Source organism: Ochotona curzoniae, unplaced genomic scaffold (assembly GCF_017591425.1).
Source record: "Ochotona curzoniae isolate NIBS_2020 unplaced genomic scaffold, NIBS_Ocur_1.0 contig_2688, whole genome shotgun sequence".
Classification (NCBI taxonomy): Eukaryota; Metazoa; Chordata; class Mammalia; order Lagomorpha; family Ochotonidae; genus Ochotona; species Ochotona curzoniae.
The window spans coordinates 25883034-25909668 of NW_024465553.1; the positions used below are offsets into that span (position 1 = coordinate 25883034).

At 44.9% G+C, this 26635-nt stretch overlaps 1 protein-coding gene and 1 pseudogene across 1 annotated transcript; one reads left to right on the plus strand and one right to left on the minus strand.

Annotated features, from left to right (window-relative positions):
• Nucleotides 1-1352: 1352 nt before the first annotated feature.
• Nucleotides 1353-7852, minus strand: CUNH2orf78 (chromosome unknown C2orf78 homolog). The gene is made up of 3 exons (XM_040975719.1): nucleotides 7846-7852; nucleotides 4729-5424; nucleotides 1353-2980 (listed from the first exon to the last, which is right to left on the minus strand). Exons 1-3 carry the CDS (start codon nucleotides 7850-7852, stop codon nucleotides 1353-1355), a joined length of 2331 nt encoding a protein of 776 aa, XP_040831653.1.
• On the plus strand, nucleotides 7851-26587 carry LOC121153247 (annotated as a pseudogene).
• Nucleotides 26588-26635: the final 48 nt, after the last annotated feature.

A 26635-nucleotide genomic window follows, 5' to 3' on the forward strand; every position in this document is an offset into this window, starting at 1 on the left:
AAGTCTCATCTTGTGGTGTTGCAGAAGTTATCTGAGGTAGAGTGCCATGTTAGTGTGGTACATAGGAGTTGGTCCTTTGTGTGTCATATATGGTGAGAAATGACTGCTGTGTGTTTTCATCAATGACTTGACTTGGGCTGGTGCAGCCACTATACTGTACTAGGCTAGTAGTATTAGGGAGGGGCCATGGAAACTTCCACTGTAAGTGAAGTGTTGAGTGTGCTTGTCCCATTTGATAGCTAACAGAAGATCACTCATGTGTGTAACCCTGTGTGGCTGTGAAACAAGGCTCTAGGGTCTCAGCTGTGGACCTTTGATGATACCACCATGTAAACTCCCCTTCCTCTGTCCTAGACCTGCACACCACTAGCCACCACCTCTGCTTCCTCTCCTGCTTCTGTGTTAGGTGCCCTAATGTGTGGTTGAGAATCTGGGGTAGAGGGCCTTTGTGTGTCACAGACAAAAGGAACAGTGCCTCTGAGAGAGTTGCCTATTTCCCCTGCTGGTCAGTTCTCTTGAGTCCAGGGTCAGTACATTCTGCTTCCCTGATGCTTCTGAGCCCATCACTGTTTGGGAGGGGCCAGTGGTGGGCTCATGTGTGTTTAGTTTTCACCTATACCAGTCGCTGTCTGGGAGGCCTGTGCCACTGCACTTCACTCAACTCCCTTAGGAAAGCTGTGACATTTTGCCACTGCCCTGATATGGGACCCTGCATTTTTCTACATGCCCTTCCCTGATGTGATGATGTGGCATCCCATGTTTGCTAGAGATGTGTCCTGAATCTTCCCTTGTGAATGACCTGTGTGCTAGGAGGGCATGGGCCAGAGCCCATTGCTTGAGAGCTCTCTTGACCTTTCTTCTGCCATTGTCAAAGTTATACAAATTGTACTTTGTTTTTTGCTGTTTAGTCTTAGCATTAGATTCAGTTTCTTTCTACTGCCATTTCCTCATAGCTGAACTCTTAAGGCCCTAAAGTCTCTCTCCCTTAGCATTTCTAATTAGGTTCTCCTCCCGTTCTCCTTCCTCCTGAGTTCTCAAGCTGTTTTCTCCTATTTGTCCAGTGAATTTTGAGTTGATTCATTCTAATGCAGATGTTTAGCCACCAAGACATCCACCAAAACAGCAATAATGCCCAAAACTAAACAAAATCCCACAATTAACAGCATCACAAAATGCAAAACACTTACTTATTACCTAATCCCATTGTCTAATCCTGTCAATGCTAAATGCTACCAATTCTATTTCCAGCTAATTGTATTATCTTAATAATGTTAAATCATTGAAGTATTAGAAAGAAATAGAGAAATTGGTATCTACCTATAGGTGTGCAGATATGTGGAACCCAAGTGGTCCTAGCATTGGAAACAGCTCTTGGTTACATAACCATAGTAAAGAGAGATATCCATCTCTTTTTCCCTCTCAATGAAATATTGGAACTTTCCAAAAGAGGTGTATTTGGCAGCTTCCTCACGCTCTAGTTGAGCCCTCCTCTTCATAGCCTCACGCTCTGGCCTCTGCTCTTCAGTGATGGGAGTTGACACTAAAGGCCCAATCATCTCAGGTTTCCTCCATGGTCTTCGTTGTTGGCTGAAATCCTGGATGAGAAAAGGGTTTTGAGGCATGGGTGGTGGCTTGGGCAGAGCAGTGGAATTAGGCTGCGGCCTGACCGAAGTGTAAGATGCTGTGTGGTGAGGCACAGGCCTAGACACCACTGATGGAGGGATGGTAGGCTGGGGAGGGTTGCTCAAAGCTGGTCGGGTTGCGTTGGTTGAAGTGGGCTGAGCTGGTGTAACAGAAGCTACGGGTGATGTGGCAGCAGCAGTTGGTGGAGCCGGAGTGTCAGGAGTCGGTTGAGCTGGGTTAGTGGACGCAGGCTGGGCATGGTCATGGGTAGCCCCTGTGGGCTTCTGGGAGGCAAGAGACTGTGGCCTTTGCTGAACAGGTCGAGGGCGAGGTCGAGGCCGAGGCCTCTCGACGGTGGGGAAAGGCAGAGGAATCAACTTGACTTTTCCTGGTGGTGGCAGCTCATAGACGGATGGGGACGTGTTGCCTTTCTCAGCTTCATCGTCCGGGTTCTGGGCTTTGGCTGGAGCTTTCTCAGGTCCTTTGCCTTCCTGGGCAGTTTTCAGCCATGGCTTTGTCGCTGAGGCTGCACAGGGGTCTTTGTTGTGGCTGGAACTTCCCAGCATCCTGGTCGGAGAGCGGCCCGTTTTCTTCTCGGTCTTCTTGCCCAGTGCGTGAAACACCTGCACAGACTCCATCATGTGCATGCCGAGGCGGCTGCGAGGTTTTTGGAAGGTCTCTTGTGTAAGTGCCGGTGGGTTTCTCTTCCTCGATGTCTTGGGGATGGGTGGCTTGTCTTGAGCCTTGCCTTTTTCACCTGAGTGCTTGCTGTTCCCAGGTCTCTTGGTGTCCTGTCCTTTTGTGGTGGTGTCCTTCACCTGGCGCTGGCTCTTGGTTGTCCTGGATCTGCTGGATGCAGGTTTGTGAGGCTTGTTGGTAGCTTGCTGGGCCTCTTTCACAGGACTGCTGTGACTGTCTGCATTGTCGCAATCGACCACTTCTCCCTCCTCTATGAGGTGCTCTGGGGTCTTTGGCGGGATCTTGGCCCTGGGTGCACCGTGGAGAGGCTCTGTGGCTTTGTGCTTCTTCTTCGTGCTGAGCTGATTGGAAGGAGCGTGTATGTCTGTGACACTGTCCTGCACCTCACTCTCTTTGGTGGCTGCAGGCTCCGTGGCACTGATTTCCACGGAGCCTTTGGGTTGGTCCAGATCTATCAAGGGACTGAAGGTTTTGGGCAGGCAGATGTTCTTCAGCAGCAGCGCAGGAATGTCTGCAAAGCCATTGCTAGCTGGAGTGTCACCTTCTGATCTGTGTTGGCCATCAGGAGTTGGGCTGCTGTGTGGGAGGTCAGCCATGGTGGGACCAGGCTGCTCCTCTCGGCCAGGAGGAGTATCACTGCAAGCCAGAAGATGACTGTCTGGGATTTCCAAAGGCAGCAGTGGAGGAGCTTGGATTTGTGCTGGGCTCTGCACAGTATGCAGAGGTTGTGGAAGCTGAGTTTCAGTCTCTGGCAGATTAGCCTTGTGTGTTTGCTCCTTGCTTAGGGCTGGTGGCAATGCCCAAAGTTGAGTGGGACTCTGTCTGGGAGCTCTGTTGGAAATGTGACCTAGCTCAGGTGGTGGGTCACTGTCCACTAAGTGGATCATTGTGCTCCTGCAGGACCTGGAAGCTTCTACCGTTTGGGGCACACAAAGGGTCTGCCTTGAAGGTTGCACTCCCTGAGAAGTCTGCGTCCCCAGGGAGTTTTCCATCACTGCAAAGGAACCAAGAAATCAGTGTGTGGTGTGTGACGTGCTCCCACCCCACAGCCATGCGGTATTCAGGTAATGTCCAGAATCAGGTCCAGCTTTTCAGCTCACTTTTTCTAAGGATCATGGACTAAGCTCTGGGCATTCACTGTTGTATTTGTCCCTGTTGTGATTATGGGCTTGATTGTTCTCCCCACAGTGCGGTTAATAGCAAGTCCAAGGAAAATGTTTGCAAAAGGTTGAAATGTTTTCTAGGACCCACCATCCTCATAAGTGTGTTTTCATTTCTCACCTCCCTCCTGAGAGAACAGCTTATGATATTTACTGAGAGAGGCTGGAGCTATTCCTCATGAGCTACCTAAACAAGGGCAGAGTGTGGACCTGTGTTCTTTGGACAGACTCTCTGAACACAAGCTCTTACATCTGGTTCCAGTGAAGGACACAGATGGTCACGACCACATGAAGAACTCTGAAGTTCTTGACAAGGGTTGCTGAAGCAAGGCAGATTGGGAAGGCCTGGGATGATTTGGGGAGGTGGATGATCTATGGCTGTGGAAATTGTCTTATCTGTCAGAATGGCCCTTTTGGATTTATTTGTAGTTGCAATCAGTCTCCTCTCTATTTAGCTGTTCTTTTTTTTTAAATAATGTATTTATTTGTTTGGAAACCCTGATATACAGAAAGCAGGAGAGAGAGAGAGGAAGATCTTCCTTCTGAAATTCACTTCCCATTTCACTGCTACGGCTGGAGCTGAGCCAGTCTAATCCAAAGCCAGGAGTTCTTCCGTGTCTCCCACGTGGGTGCAGGGTCTCAAGGCTTTGGGCTGTCTTTCAATGCTTTCCCAGGCCACAAGCAGGGAGCTGGATGGGAAGTGGAGCTGCCGGGATTAGAACCGGTGCCCATATGGGATTCTGGGTGTGCAAAGCGCAGACTTTAACCACTACGCTATCACACTGGCCCTATTTAGTGTTTTTGTATAGAGGCTGAACTGGAGAGCCCTGAAGGCTGGTGTCTGGCACAGCAGGTGCATCAACATGAGCATCAGGATGCGCCCCCCTCAGGGTCCAGCTCTCCCTGCTAATGCCTGGGAAAGCAGCCTCTAGTGCCCCCAGTCCTTGGACTCCACACTCTGTTGTGAGACTCTGAAGAAGTCCCAGAGTCCTGATTACAAGGCCTGAACTAGCTCCAGCTGTCATGTGCTTTTATCAAAATACAGCAGTGCATCACAGAAATCTTTCACTCTCTTCCTCTCATTCTCTCTGTAGTGCTGCTTTAATAAAGCAAGTACTTGTTTTAAAGCAACAGAAAAAGAGAAAGCAGAGCCTGAGCTAGGTGATGGTTGCTGTCCTGTCCCTCTGAAATGCAGGTTTGACCTCTTTGGATGTTCTTCCTTGGCTACTGACTTGATTCCACTCACCTTGAAATGTTGTTCTTGTGGCAGGTTGCGACGAGGCAGAGTAGTAGGTTGCAGAGGTTGAGACTGGTGTTGTGTCATCAGTTGGCTGAATCTGCCTTAGCACCATCACCATTTCTGGGTAAGGTGCAGAGGCCACAGTTGCTGTGTGTGTCCCAGGGGCATAGGTTTGCAGGCAGGGGCCAGGTTGTGCCGAGAGTAGAGAGCCTACTGTGGCTTGATGATGGTCATGGATCTGGCTTGCTTGCAGGTATGGAAGTGACAAGCCATGCCCCTGCTGAGTAGGAATGTGAGCTGCTGTGCCCGGAATGAGTGATGGAAAGAGAGGGACCGTGGCATTGGCACCTGTGGTTTGGTGATATGGGGCTGTCATCAGTGTGCAAGGAACAGCTGTGTTCTGGTTGGTGCGAGTGCCCTGAGTGAAGTGCCCGAGTGCTGAGGTGTTCTGTGCAGTGCCTGCTGTGAGATGCCATTGTAGAGCAGCTGGGTAGGAGGCAGCAGACATGGAGGTCTGGCTCTGGGCAGGCACTGCAGAGAGCATGGTTGTGGCTGAATGTTGTTGGTAAAGGTAGGCACTGCCCCTGAGTGGCTGGAAAGAGGTGGCAGCAGCTGATGACAGTAGCCATGCTGAGCCGACCGTCGGGGCAGACACTGTGGAGAAGTTGGTGACGCTTCCTGTGTGGGAAGCTGCACTGCTCCCTGCAGGGATGGAGAGTGGCAGGGCAGTTGCAGTCCCAGGGAAAGGTGGATTTGGGGGATTCTCTGTAGAAAGCAAGAGGCAGATGGGAAAAAATGGATGAGCTGGAGGAAGTCTTACCATGATCCACACAGTATTGCAATTGGAAAGCATCTAAGCACACTACTCCCTCAGTCTCCAAGAATCATTTTGTGTCTGGCTGTAAGTGTGCCAGCAGGTTCGTTCCCTTCTGATGAGCTTGCTGGATTCTTGACTTGTGCACAAAATGGAAGACACTCAAGTCAAAGTTCATGGTGTAGACTAGAAGCACACTTGGTCCTTCCTTGTTTTTCCCTGGAGCCTGCCTTTCTATTGGCTCATAAAGATTGCTGGTGCTGAAGCCTTATAAACTGGAAGGGCTCTACAGAGCGTCTGACATTCTCAGTAGAGAGGTGAGGGAAACGAGTGTCAGAGAGGTCAGGCTGACTAGCTCAAGGGCTTCTGTGCTGTGATCATCACTACCAGCTGACAGCGCATTCCCCTCCCCAGGACCCTGGTCTCTATGGACACGAGAGACTGAGGGAGGTACAACTGTGGATATTGGCATCCTTGTGTCCCTTTAAATTTAGTCCCTTATAAAATAGCACAGCACTGACCAAGTTCATCTTTCGTGTGTGAGCTTGTTTGTGCTGCTGGTTGGCAATATTTGGTTGGGTTCTACCTAGAAACTAACCCTGCTACTCAGTCCAAGGTTCCTTCTGTGTCATCTTCAAGCCTGACTTCTGATCCCAGGCTACATGACCTGCTTAAGGTAGCATTTAATCACAGCTGTGATGTCTGGCACCTGAGCCAATGGGATATGTTACATGTGATGTGTGTGGAGAGGAATGAAGTCAGTTCCCAAATGGCAGATGGACTAAAATCCTAGAAGACCAGCGAATATCCCAGACCTCAAATGAAGATTGATTGATTAGTTGATATTTTGAATTTCATGGTACAATTTTATAGTGTCTGGGATATCCACACCACCACTGTGTAATTCCCAAGCCCTGACTCATTTTCACTTATTCTTTTGAAAATATTATCCTTCCTAAGGAGTTCCAGTTGCATAGGTCTGTTTTTGACCTGTGCCCAGAAATTGCTGATACAATCTGACAATCCAGCATCCCATTGTCTAAATATGTCAGAGTTACATTGAGAGCCCATCTTTGATGTGGCAGTAGAGATGCATATTGTGTTGTGTCTTCACATCTGAATATGTTTGAAGACTGGCTTTCATTCTGTTAAGTTCTCTGTTTTAGGCAAGGACACAATTACATAGATGAAAAGTGGATATGATATGAAATCGGTCCTATGAGGGAATTTGTCCTCCAGTTGCAGGGTATGACACGGTATTTTAAAAAAATTTATTTAGTGACATAAGTATACTTTACCAATCAGGATGAGCTAGAATCCTGAGAACCCCATTTCTCCCAGCCTGTAGATGATTACTGTAGCTAAGATGCTTGTCTGGTGGAGGCATCATTCCTAATACAGATTTCTAATATTCATTTTCATAACTGTCAGGAGTCAGAGATGTTGAAAGAGGCAATGGAAAAAAAATTGGAAGCCCCAACAACTGAATGTAACTTTTCTGAGAAGCTTCTTTCCCAGGGATGCTCTATGTTCACCTTGCTTTCCTTGCTGGTCAGTGATTCAGGAATCGTAGTGCTCTGAGCACATTTCACCCACTGCTGCTGTCACTACTTCCAGCTCAGTGTCTTTGTTCCTCCTCAATACTCTGTGCCAAACCCAGCTCTCGTTCCTTGAGAAGTCCTCTGCACACCCCATGGCTTAATTTTCCCAATTTCCCCTTCATCCTGTGTTATCTTTGCTCCTCATCTGTCCTGTGGTCCCCATCCTCCTGTGCTAGAATATCTTTCTCCCCAAAGCCCAGGTCACCCCATCCTGCCTCTGTAGTTTCCATTTGACTCTCCCTGAAAGAGAAAGTTCTAAAATTTGTGAAGATTACACTTTAAAAGTAATTTTAAAAGTTGAAGTATTGATGGAGGGAGATGCTGACCATTGGAGCATCGTGGTCCACATGGACAGTTTTCTCTACAGCCTGGGTTTGTAAAAGCTGTTTCTCTAGGAGTCTCTGATGTTCATTTTCTATGTGAATAGCCTCTAGGATTCAACAACAGAGAAGAAGTGCATCACAGAGAATCACCGGTCTACTCTTGGAGTGTGTCATATGGGGACATAGGTTTCACATAATAACACAGTTATATTCAGTCACCTGGTAGCCATTCAGTGTCAAAATCAAGTTGAGATCCAGTCTCCTGATTCCTTACTGTGATACATTCCTCATTATTCCAACCTGTTTTGACTCTACTACTCAGTTTGACCAATTATCAAAAATAAGCAAAAATCTTGGTGAGCTCCTTGACAGTTTCTTTCCTTACCTGACATGGTCAGAGAAGAGGATACGTTGAGTGTAGGTAAAACCAATGAGGAGACGATACCAGAGGACGTCTGGGTAGCAGGTGCTGAAGAGCGCATGTGTCCAGTACGAGGGTCACTGGTCACTGACAACTGACCACTGGTCACTTGCCACTAGTGATGATCCAAAGTTGTTTACCAACAACTCCATGGAAACCCCAAGATTCCCCGAAGGGGGGGGCAGTTTAGCCTGTAGAATGATGTCACTGGAGAGGCAGGTGAAAGGTCAGAGATAGCCAATAGGAAGGCGACATTCCAGGGAGAGGAGAAGATTGGCTGGAGGGAGGTGGGTAGAGCTGAGGAATGAGGAAGTGGACATCCATAGGGAGCAATTGGAGCTCTTCAGCAATCATTTTGTCTGACTAGTGAAATTCCTGCAGCTTGTAAAGACCAAAGGAAAGACTGCACTAATTCCTGTAGTGATTTTGTTGAAGGGTCGAGTGAAGTGTGATGGGTGCACCTTGTAGGGAGTGATGGAGTCTGGCACTTTTGTGCTGCAGTTTCTCTGTTTGAGTCCTACCTTGCTTGGGCAGGGTGTGCCCAGCAGGTGGGGCATTGGTTTTCTGCTCTCCCTGTCCCATTCCTCTTAGCCATTTCTTTGGGGACAACACTTCCTCTTACTTTCTTGCACTAGTGTGGTTCTTGTTGTCCCCATAGGAAAGCTGGGTAACTTCTTAGGAAGCTCACAGTGGAGAGGAAAGAGATCCAGCTGATTGCCAGCCAAGCTGCTCCGGGCCATTGGTGGTGATCCTTTGCCCATCATTTGTGAACGCTGGCATGCTCGGATGTGCGGACGTGTCACATTCCTTCTTCAGTGATAGAGACATTTAGGGAACTCTCCCTCCCCTCATCAGGTTCGTGCAGTGTGGCAGTTTCAGCCGAAGCATAACAGTGAAAGCATCATTAATGTTACATATAGGCTTGTCATCATTTTCAACATCCTTGAAAGTTTCATTTCCTGACCCACAATAGTACATATTTGTCCCAACAAAGTTTAGATGATTTGGGCCTCTCTTCATCTCCCTTGCCCCATCCCTCTCCCTCTTTCTCCCTATCTCCATCCGCATTCTCCCTTTCTGTCTTTGTCTCTCTGTCACTTTGGTTTTTGGAAATGCCATAATAATTCTTTAAATAAGCACCTGTGCCCTGCACAGTGACACTGTGAGCCTTAGTCATGTGAGGGATCAGTTAGGGATGGCATTGTCCAGATGAAAGAAGATGCCCATGATTCTTCTCTGTCAGAGCCTGGGTAAACTTCACGGCTGAGCTCCCTGCCCTTGGGATGCACTGAGGACAGGCAGAGAAGCCTCCATTCTGGACTCTGAGAGCCAAGTAGGAATCCCAAGTGACCCGAGTTATGCCAGTTAAGTGCCTGTTTTTCTAAGTACACAATTCTGTAATACTAGTAGAATTAAGCTGTCAAGATGGGATTATCGTGTTATTTCCAGGACATTTGATCATTATGAAACTGGTTCCTTAAATCATGCAAGTCAAGATATGCCTTACTGAGAGAGGAGCAAATTGAAGGCAGATGTCAGCCATTGGAACGTGCACAAAAAAGAGACATGTGACATTGGTGCTGAGCAGTAAGAGCTGAAGACTAGGGTGTGGCATGGACTGAAGTTCTGGAGCCTGCCTTGATAGGTCAGTAAGCCCTGCTCCTGCACCTATCCAGGAAAAACCTCTCTCTGACACTTCCCCTGAAAGATATGGGGTAGAAATTGGTGCAGAGTTTAAAATGGAGAAAGAACCAGAACACTGAAAACTCTGTTTTTCACATGATTAGAGTCGAAGAATTTGTCTAAAGCAAATATCCTTTCAACCTGATGCTTAAGAGTAAAAGTAGTCAAATGGTTTCTGTCATTTTTGGAAAGTCAGATTAATGGAGGTAAGGAATAGATGAAGAGAAGGCTATTGATATTGTGTCTACTGCTTCACTCCCCAGGTGGCCACCATGGGCAGAGATCCAGGAGCTGGATCCATGTCTCCCAATGCCCCCAGTGACAGAAGGGTACACAGCAGATTCCTTGGCTTTTTGAGATTCGTGGATATGGAACTGAGATTTGAATCATCACTGGTATCCATTCCTGGAAGAATCCAGCAGCTTGACCCTCCATGCCATCAGGTTGGCCTCTAAGATCAACTATTAGTGTTGTTTCCAAGACTACATCCTTAGAAGGATGAACCTTCGAAGGTTCATCCTTACTGATATAGGTAACGCAAAAACAACAACAACAACAAACAAGCCAAGACAATGCGGATTTTTAGGATGCTACATCCTTAGTGGCAATCCATGCTATCATGAATTTGTCCTTGTATGAATTAAAAGGAAGCAACTGATTTTTATCTGAGAGAGATGTTTGTGGCAAAGTCACATAGCCAATGAAATGTCAAATCCGAAGGTGAAATGAATTATCCACATTTCTGCTTCCATACTTTCTCCCAGAACCAGCAGTTTTGGCCCTACTTCTTACTTGAGGCTAAAAACTGTTTACATTTTTGTCCCTTACTTGATGTGGTTGAGAAAGGCAAGCTAACGTCAACTGAGGAGATGATACCAGAGGATGTCTGAGTAGGCAGTACTAAAGAGCACCTATATCCCGTGTGAAGGTCACCGGCCAATTGGCTACTATCAGTTACTGGATGTTGGACACTGCTCACTGGGCAAGTGTCCAATGATCCAGATTAATTCACAGATGGTTCCACGACAACCACAAGATTCTGCTATGAGGTATCAGTTTTGGTGGCTGAATGATGTCACAAAGCTGGCAGTTTGAAGGTCTAGAATGGCCAACAGGCAGGCCAGCTTCCCAGTGAGATGAGGGGATTGAGTGGAGCGAGTCTGGAGTGCTGTAAGAGCTTCTTTGAGAACGCTGGTGCTGTTCATTCCTGGGGAAGTGGATTCCTGTAAAGACAGACTTCCCCAACCAACCAGCACGTACGGTAGGGAGATCTCCTCAGCCTATCTCAACTGTCATCACTAGTATAACCACGTCAGAGTTTTCGATAGATTTGTGTTATATTTAAAAGCACATCACACTATACACATTGCTACATTGACCTGTGTTGGCAAAAATGCCATAGATTTCCAATGGAGCAATCTCAGCTCCACTGAAACCATGTAGGTGATCTGCCTAGTGAACCCTTGCAACTTTGAAAGGGCCAAAAGTGAAACCAACAGTTCTTTTTGTCGCTGAAAGGTTGAGTCGAGTGGAGGTCGCAGGGTGTCCCATGCAGGGCATCATGCGGTCAGATGGCTTTCCCTTGCAGTTTCTCTGCATGTGTCCTTCCTCCCTGTGGCTGGGATGCTGCAAGCTGCTGTGTTTATCCTTCTCTCTCCCCTTGTTCATCCAAAATGTTCCAAGGCTAAGAGCCAAACAGTGTAAAAAGTTTCTTTTAATTGTGCTTATTTGCTTTCCTCAGCAAATGTCCCATCATGTGCCTGACATCTGCGCTAACAGAAATGCATGTTTTAATGTGTACAGCCATAAAATCCAGAAAAAGCCCCTGAAAGTGCCTTGGATAATTTTAACTTTATACTCAAAGTCAAGAACATCTATATTTTCATCATCTAGGAAAATGTCGTCCCCCCCACATTTTATAGATATCAATTCTAGGAAGATTTTCTTGATAAATGTAAAATTGTAGATGTGAATCTTTGTCACTTACTTTCTTTTTCAGTTCAGTCATTCTCAGCTGTGAGTCTAAAAGCAGCTGATAGGTGTCCAGCAGTCAGTGCTCTTTCAGGAAGAAAAAATCCTCCAGATGAGAGGGAATCGTGAATTGACATTTATCCCACAATAGAACTGATCCTCATGTTGCAGAGTAGGTTTCCTCATTTTGAAAAAACGAATCTTTTCAGGCAAATTATGTTCAAGCAAATCTGTGTACCCTGAGTAGACACCCTGAGCAAATCGCAACCTCTGGAACTGAAACAAATTCATGAACAAGATATTGTTTCTGACATTAAATAGTGCTGATGTATCCAGGTACAGCTAGGAAAATTTGGTCTATTACTCAATCCTTTATTTCTTAAGATTTAAAAGGAAATGCTACAGAGGGAAAAGTAGGAGAGACAGGGAGAAAAATCTTTCATCCCCAAGTCACCACAATGTCCAGAGCAAGGTAGATCCAGAGCCACGAGCCAGGAGTTTCTTCTGGGTCTCTCTTGTAGGGTCAGGGGCCCCAGAGCTTGTGTGGACCATCCCCTAATGCTTTCACAGGCCACTGGTAGGGAGGTGTAATAAAAGTGAACTTGCTGAAACACAAAATGTAGGCCCGGGTGATGACAGTTCTAGCAGGCAGTGTACGTCTTCACATCAGTCCTCTTTTTTTAAAAAAAGATTTATTTTATTTTTATTGCAAAGTCAGATATACAGAGAGGAGAGACAAAGAGAAATAACTTCTGTCTAATGTTTGATTCCCCAGTGACTGAAATGGCGGGTGCTGTGCTGATCACAGTCCAGGAGCCAGGAAATTCCTCCAGGTCTCTCACAGAGTGCAGGGTCTCAAGGCTTTGGGGAGTCCTCGACTGCTTTCCCAGGACACAAGCAAAGAGTTGGATGGAACGCAGGGTCACAGGATTAGATCCAGCACCCAACTGGGATCCTGGCGCATCAAAGGCGAGGACTTCAGCTGCTAGGCCACCGTTTCAGGCATACATCAGTCCTCTTGTATGAGTCTTATGATAGATGAATATGCAGAAATGTTAATTAGTGGGCACCAGATTAGTGGGGTGCACATTAGCTGGAAACTAGTTTGTGGATTCAACCAGAACCTGATATGGGTCCTCTGGCCATTTCAGAGAGTGAACCAGCACATGGAGCATCTCTCTCTCTGAAGTTCTAAGTAGAGAAACACCATAAACTCAGCTGTTCTGATATGGAATGTGGGAATCCAGAATCATGTCTTAAGCACAAAACCACTTTACAAATTCCTTTTAAATATATATAGTATGATATGTATGGGGTCAGTGTTATGGCACAGCAAGTTAGACCACCTGTGAAGCCTATATCGCATTAAGTGCTGAGCTGAGCCTGGCTGCTTTGCTCTCAATCCAGCTCGATGCTAAGGCTCCTGATAAAGCATGGGGACATGGCCCAAGTTTCTAGGCCCAGGCCACCCACTTACCCTGTGGAGTTTTGGCTCCTGGTTTCAGTCTGTTCCAGTTCCAGCCAGTGTGGCCATTTGGGGAGTGCTCCAACAGAGTGAAAGAGAAAGAGAGAAAGATAAGAGTGTTTCATTTGTTGATTCATTCTCTGAAAGCCTTCATTAGCCAGGACTAGTTCAAGCTGAAACCAGGAACTAGGAATTGCCATTGATCCTTCACATGGATGTCATGTACCCAAGCACTAGAACCATCATCTCCTGCCTCTTAGGGAACAGTAACGGGGAGCTCAACAGGAAGTAAAGCCAGAATCTGCATCTGGGATATGGGTGTTGAACCAGTGGCTTAGCCTGCTGTCCCCCAGTGCCCACTCCCAAGCTCATAATCTCATGATTCGATTTTCCACAAACCTTGTGAAGTACTCTCCTAGACATTGAAACGGGCAATGTTCATCTTCAAGGAAATAGAGAACTGCAGAGTGAAGGGCATAGGTTCTATTTTTTTTATAAAAAATAGATTTAATTTTCAAAATTGGGAAGTCAGATATACAGAGAGGAGGAGAGTCAGAGAGAAAGATCTTCTGTCCGATGATCCACTCCTTGTGACCACAACTATTGGTACCAATCCAAAGCCGGGAGCCAGATCTCTTCCAAGTCTCCCACGCAGGTCCAGGGTCCCAAGGTTTGGGCCGTCCTCAACTGCTTTGCCCATATAACTGTGTACCATGATTTAGCCAGATTAACTCAATGTGACTCATTATCAGGATGGGCATTTGTAGCATGTGAGTTAAGATATCCTTATGTGAGTACCTGGCCTTGAATTCTCTCTGACTTGTAACTCTGTCTCTCTACAGACACAGTCCCTGGAGGGCAGGTATGATGGCACAAATGGATTTCTGTTATCAGTTGTTCCCACTGGTGAGCCTGTCACTGCTACCAGTACAGGAGACACTGGCTTTATTCTTCCCTCCTGGATTCAGTCTGGCAGCTGTATATTATTGCGGCCTGAACTAATAAATACAGTATTTAACCCTCCAGAACTCTGATCAGGAAGACAGGATGTGCTTGCTGAAAGCTAAATGAATTGAAATTTACCCAATCTTCTGGAAAATTCAGTCTTTGTTTCAGATTGTTTCGTTCCTGTTTCTCAGCTTTTCCGTTTTAAGAGCTTTGATCATCAAGGTCTGCTGCTGGCTTTGTGGACTAGTGGGTTAAACCATTGTTTGGCATGCCTGTAACCCGTATCAGAGTGCCTGATTTGAATCCTGGCTCCTCTGCTGCCCAGTCAGCTTCTTGCTAACATGCCTGCTTTCGAATATCATTTTAAAATGTTATTGTTTTCCATGAGACACTTTGTAGGTATAGGATCTCTCTTTCCCCCTTCCTTGCTCCCTCCCCACTGCCCTCTTCCACCAGTTTCTCCTATACTGTCACGGTATTATGGTCCTTTACTAACTAGGAATTTAGCATTCTTCCACTTAGGATCTAGGCAAAGGTAGAAAATGCAGTGTCGTATTTTCAAGGTAAATTTAACTGATCCACTGAGAATTCTTTATTCGGGAGTAGAGATGCATTTTGCAACATAGCTCTGCTTTTCAGTGTGCTTGTCTTCATCATAGACTCCATCTATGTGTATATATGTATATACTTGCTTACCTATATTTCTGTCTGTTATTTATTTTGCAAGAAGTTGTCTTCTATCACAGAGAACATATGATATTTGTCCAAGTGTCATCATGTTGGATCCACAAACTGCAAGCTGCAAGCTGAGGTCCAGAGCTGACCCAAGATCACCCAAATCTCAGGTTCAGTAGCTGGAAAGAAAGGCTCTTCTCCCCAGCCCTCTTGACTTTACGAAACTTCCATGAGATTTTCAAAATTACAGGATGCTTAGGAAGGAGGACAGAAGCACGTAGTGAGCTTTTGGCCCCTCACTGCATTACTCTGGAGAAAAACGAATCGCAAGTCCAGGCAAACATGTGCTGCGTAGCTTAGGCTTCAGCTCCAGGGAAGATACAGATGCCTTGCCCTCCAGGAGTTTAGTCTTCATCACAGCTCCTCTCCATCACCACACTGATTTGGTAAGACAGTCTAGACACAGTTTCTCCTCATTTTCCTCTATCACTGACTTTGATGTAGAGGGAAATCAGGCCCAGAACACCAGGAGATCCTTACCACAGGAGTTTTCCCTTCTAGCTCTGTGGCAAATCCCACCTCTGTGGGCTAATCCCTCTGGGGCACCCATGGGTGCTGCATGCACCTCCAGACTGGAGTCAGTGCACCGAACACAAACTCCTTGTGGATGTGACTGTTAAAAACCCATGTCTCTGATCCCTTGAAAGTAGTCCAAGGTCTGAGGATTCCTCAAGTGGGGGATTAGCCTACCATGCCACTACATCGGAGCCCATTTTACTATTTTTAAAGGTGAGTTTATCAGTGAACCAATTCATGCACACTATGAGTGCTACAGGTTCTGTTGAAGATGTCATTGGCACTTTCCACCACTGCCTCCACCAAATCTTCTCTCATTGGAAACCTCAACGCCTTGTTGACTATCCCACAACTTTGAGCTGGCTGCTTTGTGACATCATTCTACCACCAACCTTGCTACTTCATGATAGAACCTTGTGGGTGTCCATGGAGCTGTCTGTCACCCAATTTGGACTATGTCACATGACCAGGGACCTCCATACTGGACACATGGGCTCCTGGGCACCAGTCTCTCAGCCATCCTCGCGAATCCTCTACTCACCCTTCCTTCCTATAGTTGGTGGTTCCTTGTCTCTGACCATCTCAGGTAAGGGAAGAAATCATCCGTGTTCTTTATCAGATGGATTTTTTCCGCATAACCACAATCAAGGTGTCCATACACCACTACTAACGGGAGCAAACACTGAGTCAGGAAGCTGAAGACTTAATTACTGATTTGGCTTTGACATTGAATGCCCACTTTGAACAAATCAGCACTCTCACACAAAATCTGTGGCTTCCTTTGAAACCCGAGGAAACAGATTGAATCCTGTCTCTGACACCTCCCTCCATCTTTTTCTCATATTGAACCTTAGAGGGTATTCACAGAAAAGGAAATCAGAAACTGCTTGAGAATGTGTTTTTCAACAGAAAGAGAGGGAAAAAATCCTGATTATATAGAAACACTGGCACTACCTATCTGGTTGATAAAACTCTATTATTGGCTATCTTTTACATGTATTTCTAGTTTGTGTTACAAACTGGATGCTGTTCAAAAAATGACAGTGATATATTTTGGAGTTTTCTGTTCCATCTCAATGAGAATGCCTGGCTGTATGGGCAGATATGTGAGGAAGGAAGTTTGGGACAACAGGAACTGAGAGGAAGCAGGAAGGATAGACATGCTGGAGGAGAACATATCAGAATCACAGAGATGGGGCTCACAGAGTCTCGAGGCAAGAAGAGTTGTTTTGGCATGAATGTTGACAAGGGGACACAGGATGTAGAAATTAAGGCAGAGAGGACAGGTTGAACATTACTCAGAGGAGTGAAAGCCTTTCACTACATGAACTAGGAAGAAAACCAAGGCCAGAATTGGGAAGCACTAGGAACAGAACTATTTAGCTCTAAATTGATAACTAATTTCTCTGTATGTACCAGTTAAAATTCATTCAAAGATGATGTGTTATCGGCCATGTTTTGGGGAACAGTATTCAGTAAAACAAGGTAGATAATATTCACATGTACATTATGGCAGGCATGAGAATAGAACTTCAAAGTAAGTTTATTATTTTTTGATGTATGGTAACATATCCCAATTCTCAGTAAGATTTATAGAATGGGTTACAACAAACATCTCATCGAGAGAAGAAGGTAAGTTTATTTTGGTGGCAGAATGTGTTAACTATGAATATTTTGTTAATGTTATATACTTTTTAAATGTAGTTTGTTATTTCATGATACAGTTCCATGGGCCCTGGGATTTCTCTTCCATCCTCCTCAAATCCCCACCCCGCCATTGTTTTCCCCTATATCATTACAACAGGATAGTCCCTCTGAAGCAGTCATAAGTACGTTTTCATGCTATACATTTTATCCTCATGTTGTAGAGATGGGCAATAGCAGGGAATCCAGCATCCTATTCTCACAATATATTTGACACTTTTATTGGGAGTCCAGCTTTGACTTAGAAGCAGAGATGTATACTGCATTGTATCTTCACATCTGAATGTGACAGTTTTATACAGTTACTATACATTCCCTGAAAGAAAAAGCCAATTTGACATGAATTTGAGAATACATTATATAAATTCCAAATACTTTGCAGCAAGCTCAATTTATCATTTCACCCCAATTCCATGAACTTTTTGGAGTACCCTTGTATGTTTTGGAGTTCTGACACATTGTTTGTCAGAATATTTGGTTTTTAGATTTTCTGAAACTCACTCGATTTTGTTTCAAATACATCACATGAAACAAATGCCATTTATTAATGTGTGAATTATTGTACTGGCTATCACAATTATAAGGAAGTTCTCTTGAATAAAGAATGGAACCCAGGCTTCAAGTGGACAGATGACCCTTAGAAATAATACTTGGATTAGCTAATAGGTAGATTCTAGGCAATGCTATATGGCCTGAACACTCCCCACCAAAATGACAATGATCAATACTCTAAATTGTTAATAACATTGTATTATGTGATACAGTTTTATAGGTACCTGGGTTTCCCTGCACCTCCCACAACCCTGCCCCCATGGTGGATTCCTCCACCTTGCTGTATATCCACAGTTCAAATTCAGTTGAGATTCCTTCATTGCAAGCACATACCCAGCATTGAGTCCAGCATCTTATTGTCCTAATAACTTTAACGGCTTCTTGGGGAGGCCTTCCCTGGTCTGAAGGCAAAGCTAACAAGGTAAAACCCCGGTCAGGTAAAAGCCCCAACAAAACCTCAGTATCAATATACAACATTACAGAATTAATTGACATAGTATTGAGTAAACAATATGTTAAAAATAATGCAAGTTCATTGCACTCTTTTTTTTCTCTCTCTCTCTTTGAACATGCTGGTTACATAATACCATGTCAACTGATTCCACTACGTTATCAATTGTTACTGGTATAATGTCGGGGCTTTTAATTGATGGGGATGATACTCTGAGGGCTCTACCTTCAGACTAGAGACGGTCTCCCCATGAAACTGTTGAACTTATCTGGACAATAAGATGCTGGACTCTCTGCTTTTGTAGATGCTTGCAAGGAAAGAATCTCAATTGAATTGGACCTGTGGTAATACAACAAGATGGAAGAATACACCATGGGGTGGAGCAGGTTTTGGGGACGGGAGGGGATGGGGGGATCCCAGTGCCTGTAAATGCATGATGCAATGTAGTCAATAAAAAAAATACAGAATACAAACAAACAAACAAATGAAAAAAAAATGAGGATTAGCCAGTTGAGCTGTCACGCTGGCCCCATAATATTTTTCATTATGAGTCTTTGTCACCCACTGGGCTGCAAGACACCAGAACCCATAGCATTGAGCCTACAATGTTTTAACATCCATGGTTCATTATCTGCCCCACCCTTCCACTTTCCTCAACCTCTAGTAATTGCTATTTAAAATTTGAATCAAATATATGTGCATATATATGTATATATGTATAAATTACATGCAATATGCATGTACTTATTTTTTAAATCCTCATATGAGAAAGGACATGTAATATTTGTCAAATTTGTCCTGCTGTGTCTGGCTTATTTTACTTAATATAATGGTCTCCATTTTAAAAAAAAAATAATGCAAGTTCAAATTTTCGAAGCACATGTGTTGAGACAGTATCAATGACAGGATCAAAAAAATACAGGTTAAATTAAGGCAAACATTAGATACTTTAATATTTTTGAAGGGGAAGATTTAAAATGACCTGAAAATGCCAATATTCACAGTTCTACCTCTCTCACCTCCAGTGTTGTACAAAGAATGGCTCCGGGAAGGGAGATGGTATTGTAACTGGGTAATGTTGATAACACTATGCGAGAAATTGAGCAAGTCAGTCTGACTTGTTTTCCTCACCTGTTAACTGAGACCATTCAAAGTTCCGTAGAGCCCTTGTTCTTACACAATGCTTCAGCTTAGGAAGTCTTTGTGAGTCAATACTGAAGCAAGATCAAGGCAGAGAAAACATAGGGAGAAGCTAGCTTCTAGTCAAGGGAACATGTAGGAGAGGAGTCGTCTCTATTCTGCTACACAAGTCCAGACCAAGGAAAGAATGCCAACTGCTGGAACACTTAGAGTCAACAATGCAAGCTTATGTGAGACCGAGAGAGTATTGGTGTTAGCAATCTGTTGATTTCTGTGTTGAGACAATGGTAACACTTCCTCAGGCTCATCCATTTTCTTTTCTCCTTGTTTCTAGAGGGCATTTCCCAAGTCCACATTTACTTGGAACTTCAATGGCCCTGAAGCTTTCTATTCCCACAGTCAACAGTCAGTCTCCTTAAAAGGAAGCATTGTCTACTTCCCAGTGTCTGCCCCACCTGTCAGCTCAGCATGGATACTGCCATCAGCCGCAGGCATCTTGTTCCAGCTACTCCTGTGCAGAGCCTGTGGTTGCTAACATGTATAATGATGCTCTCTGGAGTTACTGACCAAGCCAGCCCTCCAAGTCTGCTGCCTCATAACCAGCTCTTCTGGGATGGGATATCACAGGAAACACTACAAGGAAATCTTCATCACTCAGAGACTTCTCTTGGGTAAATCTCACCCAGGAGAACACAGCAAGGACAGTCTGAAGGAGCAAATGACAGATGCTGATGCCATTGTCCTCTCTTCCCATCTTTATTCCAGGGATGGTAACTCAGATGTTTACTCAGGGATGTATCCTTTCACTTCCATACCAGGAAGCAAGCCAGATCTCTTACTATAATCAAGCTAAAATAGGAGCTCAACTGTATGGAGAACTTGACCCCTGCCTGCAACTCCAAGGTTCTGTGACACAGGAAGTCTAGCCTCTGTCCCTTATCCAGAAGTAGTGATGGTGCTATGGCAGATTTAGGTCACATGTGTCCCACTGCAAACCTCAGAGTCTGTGCTATATATAACATAATCCAAAAGGATACTGGGGGATACAACCCTTTCCTTGCCCTAATGATTCTCCCTAAACATCATATGGCAGCCTTTGCTCCCTTGCTTTAGCATTTGATGAAGCACTTCAGAGTTCATAGGGAGGTAGTGACAATTTTATTTTACTTTATTTTAATTAATATAAATTCTTTATTCTTAATGACACAGTCCCTTAGGCACATGATTTCCACCCTTTTCACCCTCCGCCAGTCCCTCCCCACACTGTTTGCCCCTATATTGTGACAACAGTTCAGTCTCTCAACAACAGGGTCGTGACAGCTATAAGTTTTCTTAATTGACACCGGGATAAAATATCTTTTGATCATAGAGCATATTCAAAGAAGATAAGTCCAGAATCTGTCTATGCTCATACAATTCATGAGGAAGAGCTCCACCTACTCAACCTTCGTGCTGTGACATGAACTACCCCTCTATGGGAGAGGAGATAAAGGCCCTATGGGAATCTGCTTCCCTATACTTAATATTTCTTGTTGGACTGCATTCATTGTATTGTCCTATTTTTTTCTTTTATCATCGTATTATCCTATGAAGCAAAAACCAAGAGAGAAGTTTGAAGATGGTGGAATGGGGGAGGACAGGATTAAAGAGCTGAAAATCATTAGCAAATTTGAAGCAGAACAGGCGCAATTCTGAAAATAGGAGAGTACAGGTCAGTGATGGAAGGACATCTGGACACCTGTGGACACAGGGAAGCAGCAGAGACAGCAGAGTGAAGCTGCAGTGATATAGCCCAGCAGGATCTGAGCTCCACCAGGAGCCCAGTGGCAAAGAGTTTACTGAGAACTTGGAGCTGAACTCAGCCATAGAAGTATAATGATTTGGAAGACATTGAAACCAAGCTTGCAGAGGCTCTGGATTCTCCCTGGTCCCAGGAGAAAAATCAGGATTCTACACTGTTACATTTGGAAATAACTGATATTCATCATTTCTGGCTTGCAAATCATTGTTTTTTACTTAGTTTGGCTTTGAGGATCCTGTGGGCGAGGTGGAGCAGCCTGGCTTCACCAATGACAATCTGGGAAAGAATGCTCTGAGTTTTGACACTCAAGGGGGATTTGAAGATAACACCGAGGCTATCAGCAGCTTTGCATACATTTCTACCCTGGTGAAGGATATTTGTCTTCCACTGATTACTTCAGCCACTTGAAAGATCTGAGCAAACCAAGAAGTCCCACAGAAATCAAGGTGACAGTTCCTTAAGTTATCACAGCACATCAGATACAGGACAGTGCAAGTAACAAACAGGATTTCTCCAACCAGACCAGGAAGAAAAACAAAATCTTGACATGTCCGTGGTGTGCTCAAGGCCCAAAACCAGGCAAAGGACTTACAGGTCCTGCTGGAGGGAGAAGTCACTCATGCCAGTGTTATAGCCAGTGAGTAAAAGGGATCTAGTCAACATGTCCCTCAATTCCAATGAGAGACTTCAGAATGTTTTATCATGTAATCCTTAGGAACCAAGGTCCGTGGGCTAAAAAGGCTGAAAGAACTCAAGAAAACATCTCTAAAGTAGCTGCAGAAAGCAAGCTGTCAACAAATAAAACCAAGGCCATCAGCCTCTGGAAATTCTTTCTAGGCATGATGTATGGGCCATGCCTACCTGTGCCAACATGCCAGCACAATGACTCTGTCTGCGGTTATGGGGAGAACCAGATTTCCATGTCTGCTACCTGCCACCCAGCTCTTCTAACATGGTCGATGATAGGAAGCACTGTAAAGAAGTCGTTACCACAAGAGGACTGCACTGGAAGAACTCTCACAGTCCAGAACACAGTGTTTCTGCCCCAACTATGGTAGCCTGGAATGACCAGACTGTAGACATCAATGCCATGGTCGCTGTCTTTCCATCCCTCATTCAGAGGATGACATCTCAAATTCCTTCCATACCACAAGCTACCAAGATCCAATACTATAATCAAGGCATCTACTGTCCGGAGAACTCATCCTTTGCCTTCAGCTCTAAGGCTCTGTGACAAACACAGAAAGTTTGGCCTCTGGCCATCATCCAGAGCTGGTCATGGTGCTAAGGGAGATTCAGCTCATGGAAGTGTCATTACCAGCCTCGACTCCTGAAATCTGCAGTCCTACGCCTGCACAACCCAACACAGGAACAAGTATTCAAGGGGAGTGCAAATTTAAACTTCAAAGAAGTATGATCCAAAGAGGATCACTGAATGTGGAGCGTCCTTGTATATATAGTTGCAACTCTATCCAAAACACTTAACACAGAAGAGATGTCTGTGTTCCATAGAAGCCAAGGAGGATTCTGGGGGAAACAACACTTTGCATGCCTAGTGAGTCTCCCTAACATCAAGTGACATCCTTTTCTTACCTGCTTTTGCATTTCATAGAGCACCTCAGAATTCTTAGTGTGGTAGTATTCATAGAGTTGAGCAAGAATCACTGTCTAATCCAAGAAGCATTTCAATGACAGCTCAGTTGCATAATCTGTGTCTTGGCACAGCCTCTCTAGCTCAAGACAGGAACAAATGCGGAAGGGTAATGATTTGGACAAGAATAAAAGCAAGTTTTTAGAACCTCCACTGATCCCTTTGAAAATCCCTAATGTTCATCATCTTATGCACTGATCCTCCTTCTGGCTAAGAGAAGCAGCCTGATCCTGCAAATGCCAGTCGAGAAAAGACCAGCCTGAATCTTGAAGGCCCAAGGAGATTGGAAGAAAGGCTTGAGGATTGCAACAGCTTCGCACCCATTGCTACACTGGTGGAGGGCATTTGCTTTCCATACATCATCAGTCCCTTGAAAGATCTGCAGCACTGCAAAGGTCCTGTGGAACTCCGTGCCACAGATCCTGGAGCTATCAATAGGATCAGATACAGGACAGTGCAAGTGACAATCAGGGTCACTGCAATCAGATCAGGAGGGAAAAAGCATAATGTTGTTGAGCCAGGCCATGGTGCATTCAATGTCCGATCCGAGCCAAAACAACACAGAGGGCCTGTTGCAAGGAGAATCATTGATCCCACTGCATTCATGGCAGGTGAAAGCCACCTTGATTACTATTACAAAGGACAGGAGGAGCCTCTACTTTCTGGAGAACTTGGTCCCTGCCTGTAACCCTATGATTCTCTGGCATGCCCAGGAATTTTGGCCTCTACCCATTACCCAGAAATAGTGATGGTGCTAAAGAAGATTCAGCACAATCTTAACCCATCACTAATCTCAACTTCTGGTGTTTATTAGTGCAAGCAGAAAGCTGGGAAGGAAGGAGATCAATGCATAACCCAACCAGCCAAGCAGAGGGTCTTCAAAAATTATACTTGCCAAGAGTCCTCTCTTTTCATACTCCAGCGAAGAACACCTGATACAGACGAGACATCTGTATAATATAATGAGCACAGCGCATGAGCATTTCGAGGGATGCTATGCCTTCCACTGCCCTAACCATTCAATTTCCTTCACCAAAACATCACTTTCCCTTCTCCTTGAAATTCTTTCAGTTTGTTTTGAAATAATGACATAGTTTACTGGGGACAGTTTTAGTTTCCTTAACTGGCACCATCTTGAAGCTCTTTGTTCAGACCTCATGTCTAAAGGAAAGAGGCCCAGAGTATGTCCTTGCATAATAGTGCAAGACAAAGAACTCTACTTACTCAGAGTCCATCATGTGTTCTTGTTCTCTCAGGGAAGGAGTGACCTAATAGGAGAATGCTAAGCATTGTAAATGGAATAGCAGGCTTTTACATCCACTTTTGCTATTTCACATAACAATCCCATGCAGGGAAAAACAACAGCAACGAAAATCTCACCAGTGACAACTACTAACAATCACAGACTAGCTATTCAGGATTCTTAGGAAGATCTGCTAGAAATTCTTTGCTCACATGGAAAGTACTTGAGCACTGCATCAGTTTGTAGTCAGAGCATCTCAAAATCCCTAAGAATACAGAATTTTCGGTCATACAACCTCTTACCAAGGTTATATTTTTCTGCCACAAACTGCAGGAAAATTGTCCAAGTCCTACACAAGTCCTGTCATCACTTGAATGTGAACCACCATGTGTGTCAGAAACATTTCCATGATAGATCTAGGCCCGAGTCCTACAACATTTTTGGCATTGAAGCCAGGTACAAGCAAGGTGCATACAGAAGCATAATATGCAAGAGATGAAAACCAAATTTTCAGACCCTTTGGAAATGATTGATATTCACCATAATACAGGAGTGTTGATGCTTCTCTGGCCAACAGGAGCAAAACACAAATGCTGATCTAAAAAAGAACTGTTCAAGTCTTGAGCAATCTGAGTGATTTGATGATGGGACAGGAGAACAGTGACTTTGTAGACATTGCTATACTGCTGGAAGGCATTGGTCATCTTCAGATATTCAGTCCCCTGATAGATGTTGACCAGCCCATAGGTTCCAGAGAATTCAATGCTACACATGAGACACTGGAGCCATTGAAGTGAATAAGGTGCATGTCAGGTGAGGAACATACAGGCTCCCACCAATCAGGTCAGGAAGAAGAAGCATAAAGCTGCTGAGACTATAACAGGCCTAACCAACAGGTGAGCTAAGAACCAGAGACAATGATTTTAGAGGCAGAAGTGAGTGATTGCAGAGCTGTAGCCAGTCACAGCATTCCTGTCAATGTGGCTGTAAAGGTTCCCTACAATTAGGTCAAGAACAAGCATAAAGCTGCCAAGCCTGTCCATTATAGACCAAAACCATAAACCAGCTGTAGGAGACAAAGTGAATGGGGGGGGGGAAGAAATGGGTGATTGCAGAGCTGTAGCCAGTCACGGCAGTCCTGTGAATGTGGATATAAAGATTCCCTCCAATTAGGTCAAGAAGAAGCATAAAAATGCTGAGCTTGTCCATGATAGGCCAAAGCCATAAGCCAGCTGAAGGAAGCCGAGACAATGGTAGTGGCAGAAGTGGGTGATTGCAGAGCTATAGCCAGTCACAGCAGTCCTGTGAATGTGCACATAAAGGTTCCTCCCAATTAGGTCAAGAACAAGAACCCATCGAACTGTTACAAAGATATAAGCCAGCTGAGGGAAACAAGAGACAATGATAGAGGCAGAAGTGATTGTTTGCAGGGCTGCAGCCAGGCACAGCAGTCCTATGAATGTGGGCATAAGGGTTCTCTCCAAATAGGTGAAGAACAAGCATAAAGATGCTGAGCCTGTCCATAGTAGGTCAAAGCCATAAGCCAGCTGAAGGAAGCAAAGTGAATGAGAGAGGCAGAAATGGGTGATTGCAGGGCTGTAGCCAGCCACAGTTGTCCTGTGGATGTGGCCCAGCAAGCTATCAACAAGCCTCAGAACCTGCATCCAGCAGATCCAGGACAACCAAGAGCCAGCACCAGGTAAAGGACACAACCACCAAAGAACACAACGCCAAGAGACCTGAGTACAGCAAGCAGTCAGGCAACAAAGGCAAGACCCAAGAAAAGCCACCCATCCCCAAAACAAAGAGGAAGGGAAATTCACCTGAGATCACACAAGAGACCTTCAAGAAACCTTGAAGCTGTCCAGGCATGCACATGCTAGAGGCTATGCACTTCTCATTCCACTGGAGTGAAGAGTGAGTAGAAAATGGGACTAGGTCCAACCAGGATGCTGGGAAGTTCAAGCTTCATCAAAGACCAGTGTGCATCCTCAGCTACAAAACCATGCTGAACCGCCTGGAAGTGGCGGGGAGACCTTGAGAAAGCTCCAGTCAAAGCCCAGAACCCTGATGAGGAAGCTGAGAAAGGCCACACGTCCCCACCCGTTTATGAGAGGATATCCTCCTGAAAGGTGAAGTTGATGCTCCTGACTTTTCCCACCATGAGGGGCCTCAAGTTCAACCTCTTCCACAGACCTGCAGTGGCTACCCATGTCTGGCCTACTTCTGCCACCCCAGCTTAGCCTGCTGCAATAATATGACCAATCTGCATCTGCCAATGCATCTTACAAGTGTCCAGCCACACCGACTCTTCCTGTTTCAACCAATATAACCCAATCGGCTTTGGTCAACCCTCCCCAATGCAGTATCCCTCCATCGGTTGTGGCTATGCCTGCATCCAACCAAAAGTTACCTTCAAGCTCTCTCAAGTTGCAACCTGTTTTCACTGCTGTACCCAAGCTCCAGCAACGACCCAAGCCTCAAAATCCATATTTCATCCAGGACTTCAGCCTCCATCCCAGGAAGGAAACCTGAGATGCTTGGGCTTTTAGTGTCAACTCCCATCACTGAAGAACAGAGGACAGAGCGTGGGGCCATGAAGAGGCAGGCTCAACTACAGTGTGAAGAAGCTGCCAAATACATCTCTTATGGAAAATTCCAGTATTTCATTGAGAAGAAAAAAAAAGAGATGTGTAATTTTCAATACTCTGGCTATGCAATAGAAGACCCACTAAGATTCTTCAAGTCAGGTTCATTAGGATAGATAGAAATTTCTCTACTATTGATATAGTTAAAGCAGTCAAAAGCTGAAATCAAAGTAATAAATATTCAATAAAGAAGTATTCTTTTTTCAGAAGCTGTTGTTCATGTTTTTATTTTTCATGTTTTCATAT

Bases quoted from the DNA above. Each gene is read 5' to 3' on its own strand.
- CUNH2orf78 (XM_040975719.1), bottom strand. The intron at 2,981-4,728 runs GTGAGTGGAATC...TGGAAATCCCAG, and splicing joins CACAAGAACAACATTTCAAG to ACAGTCATCTTCTGGCTTGC.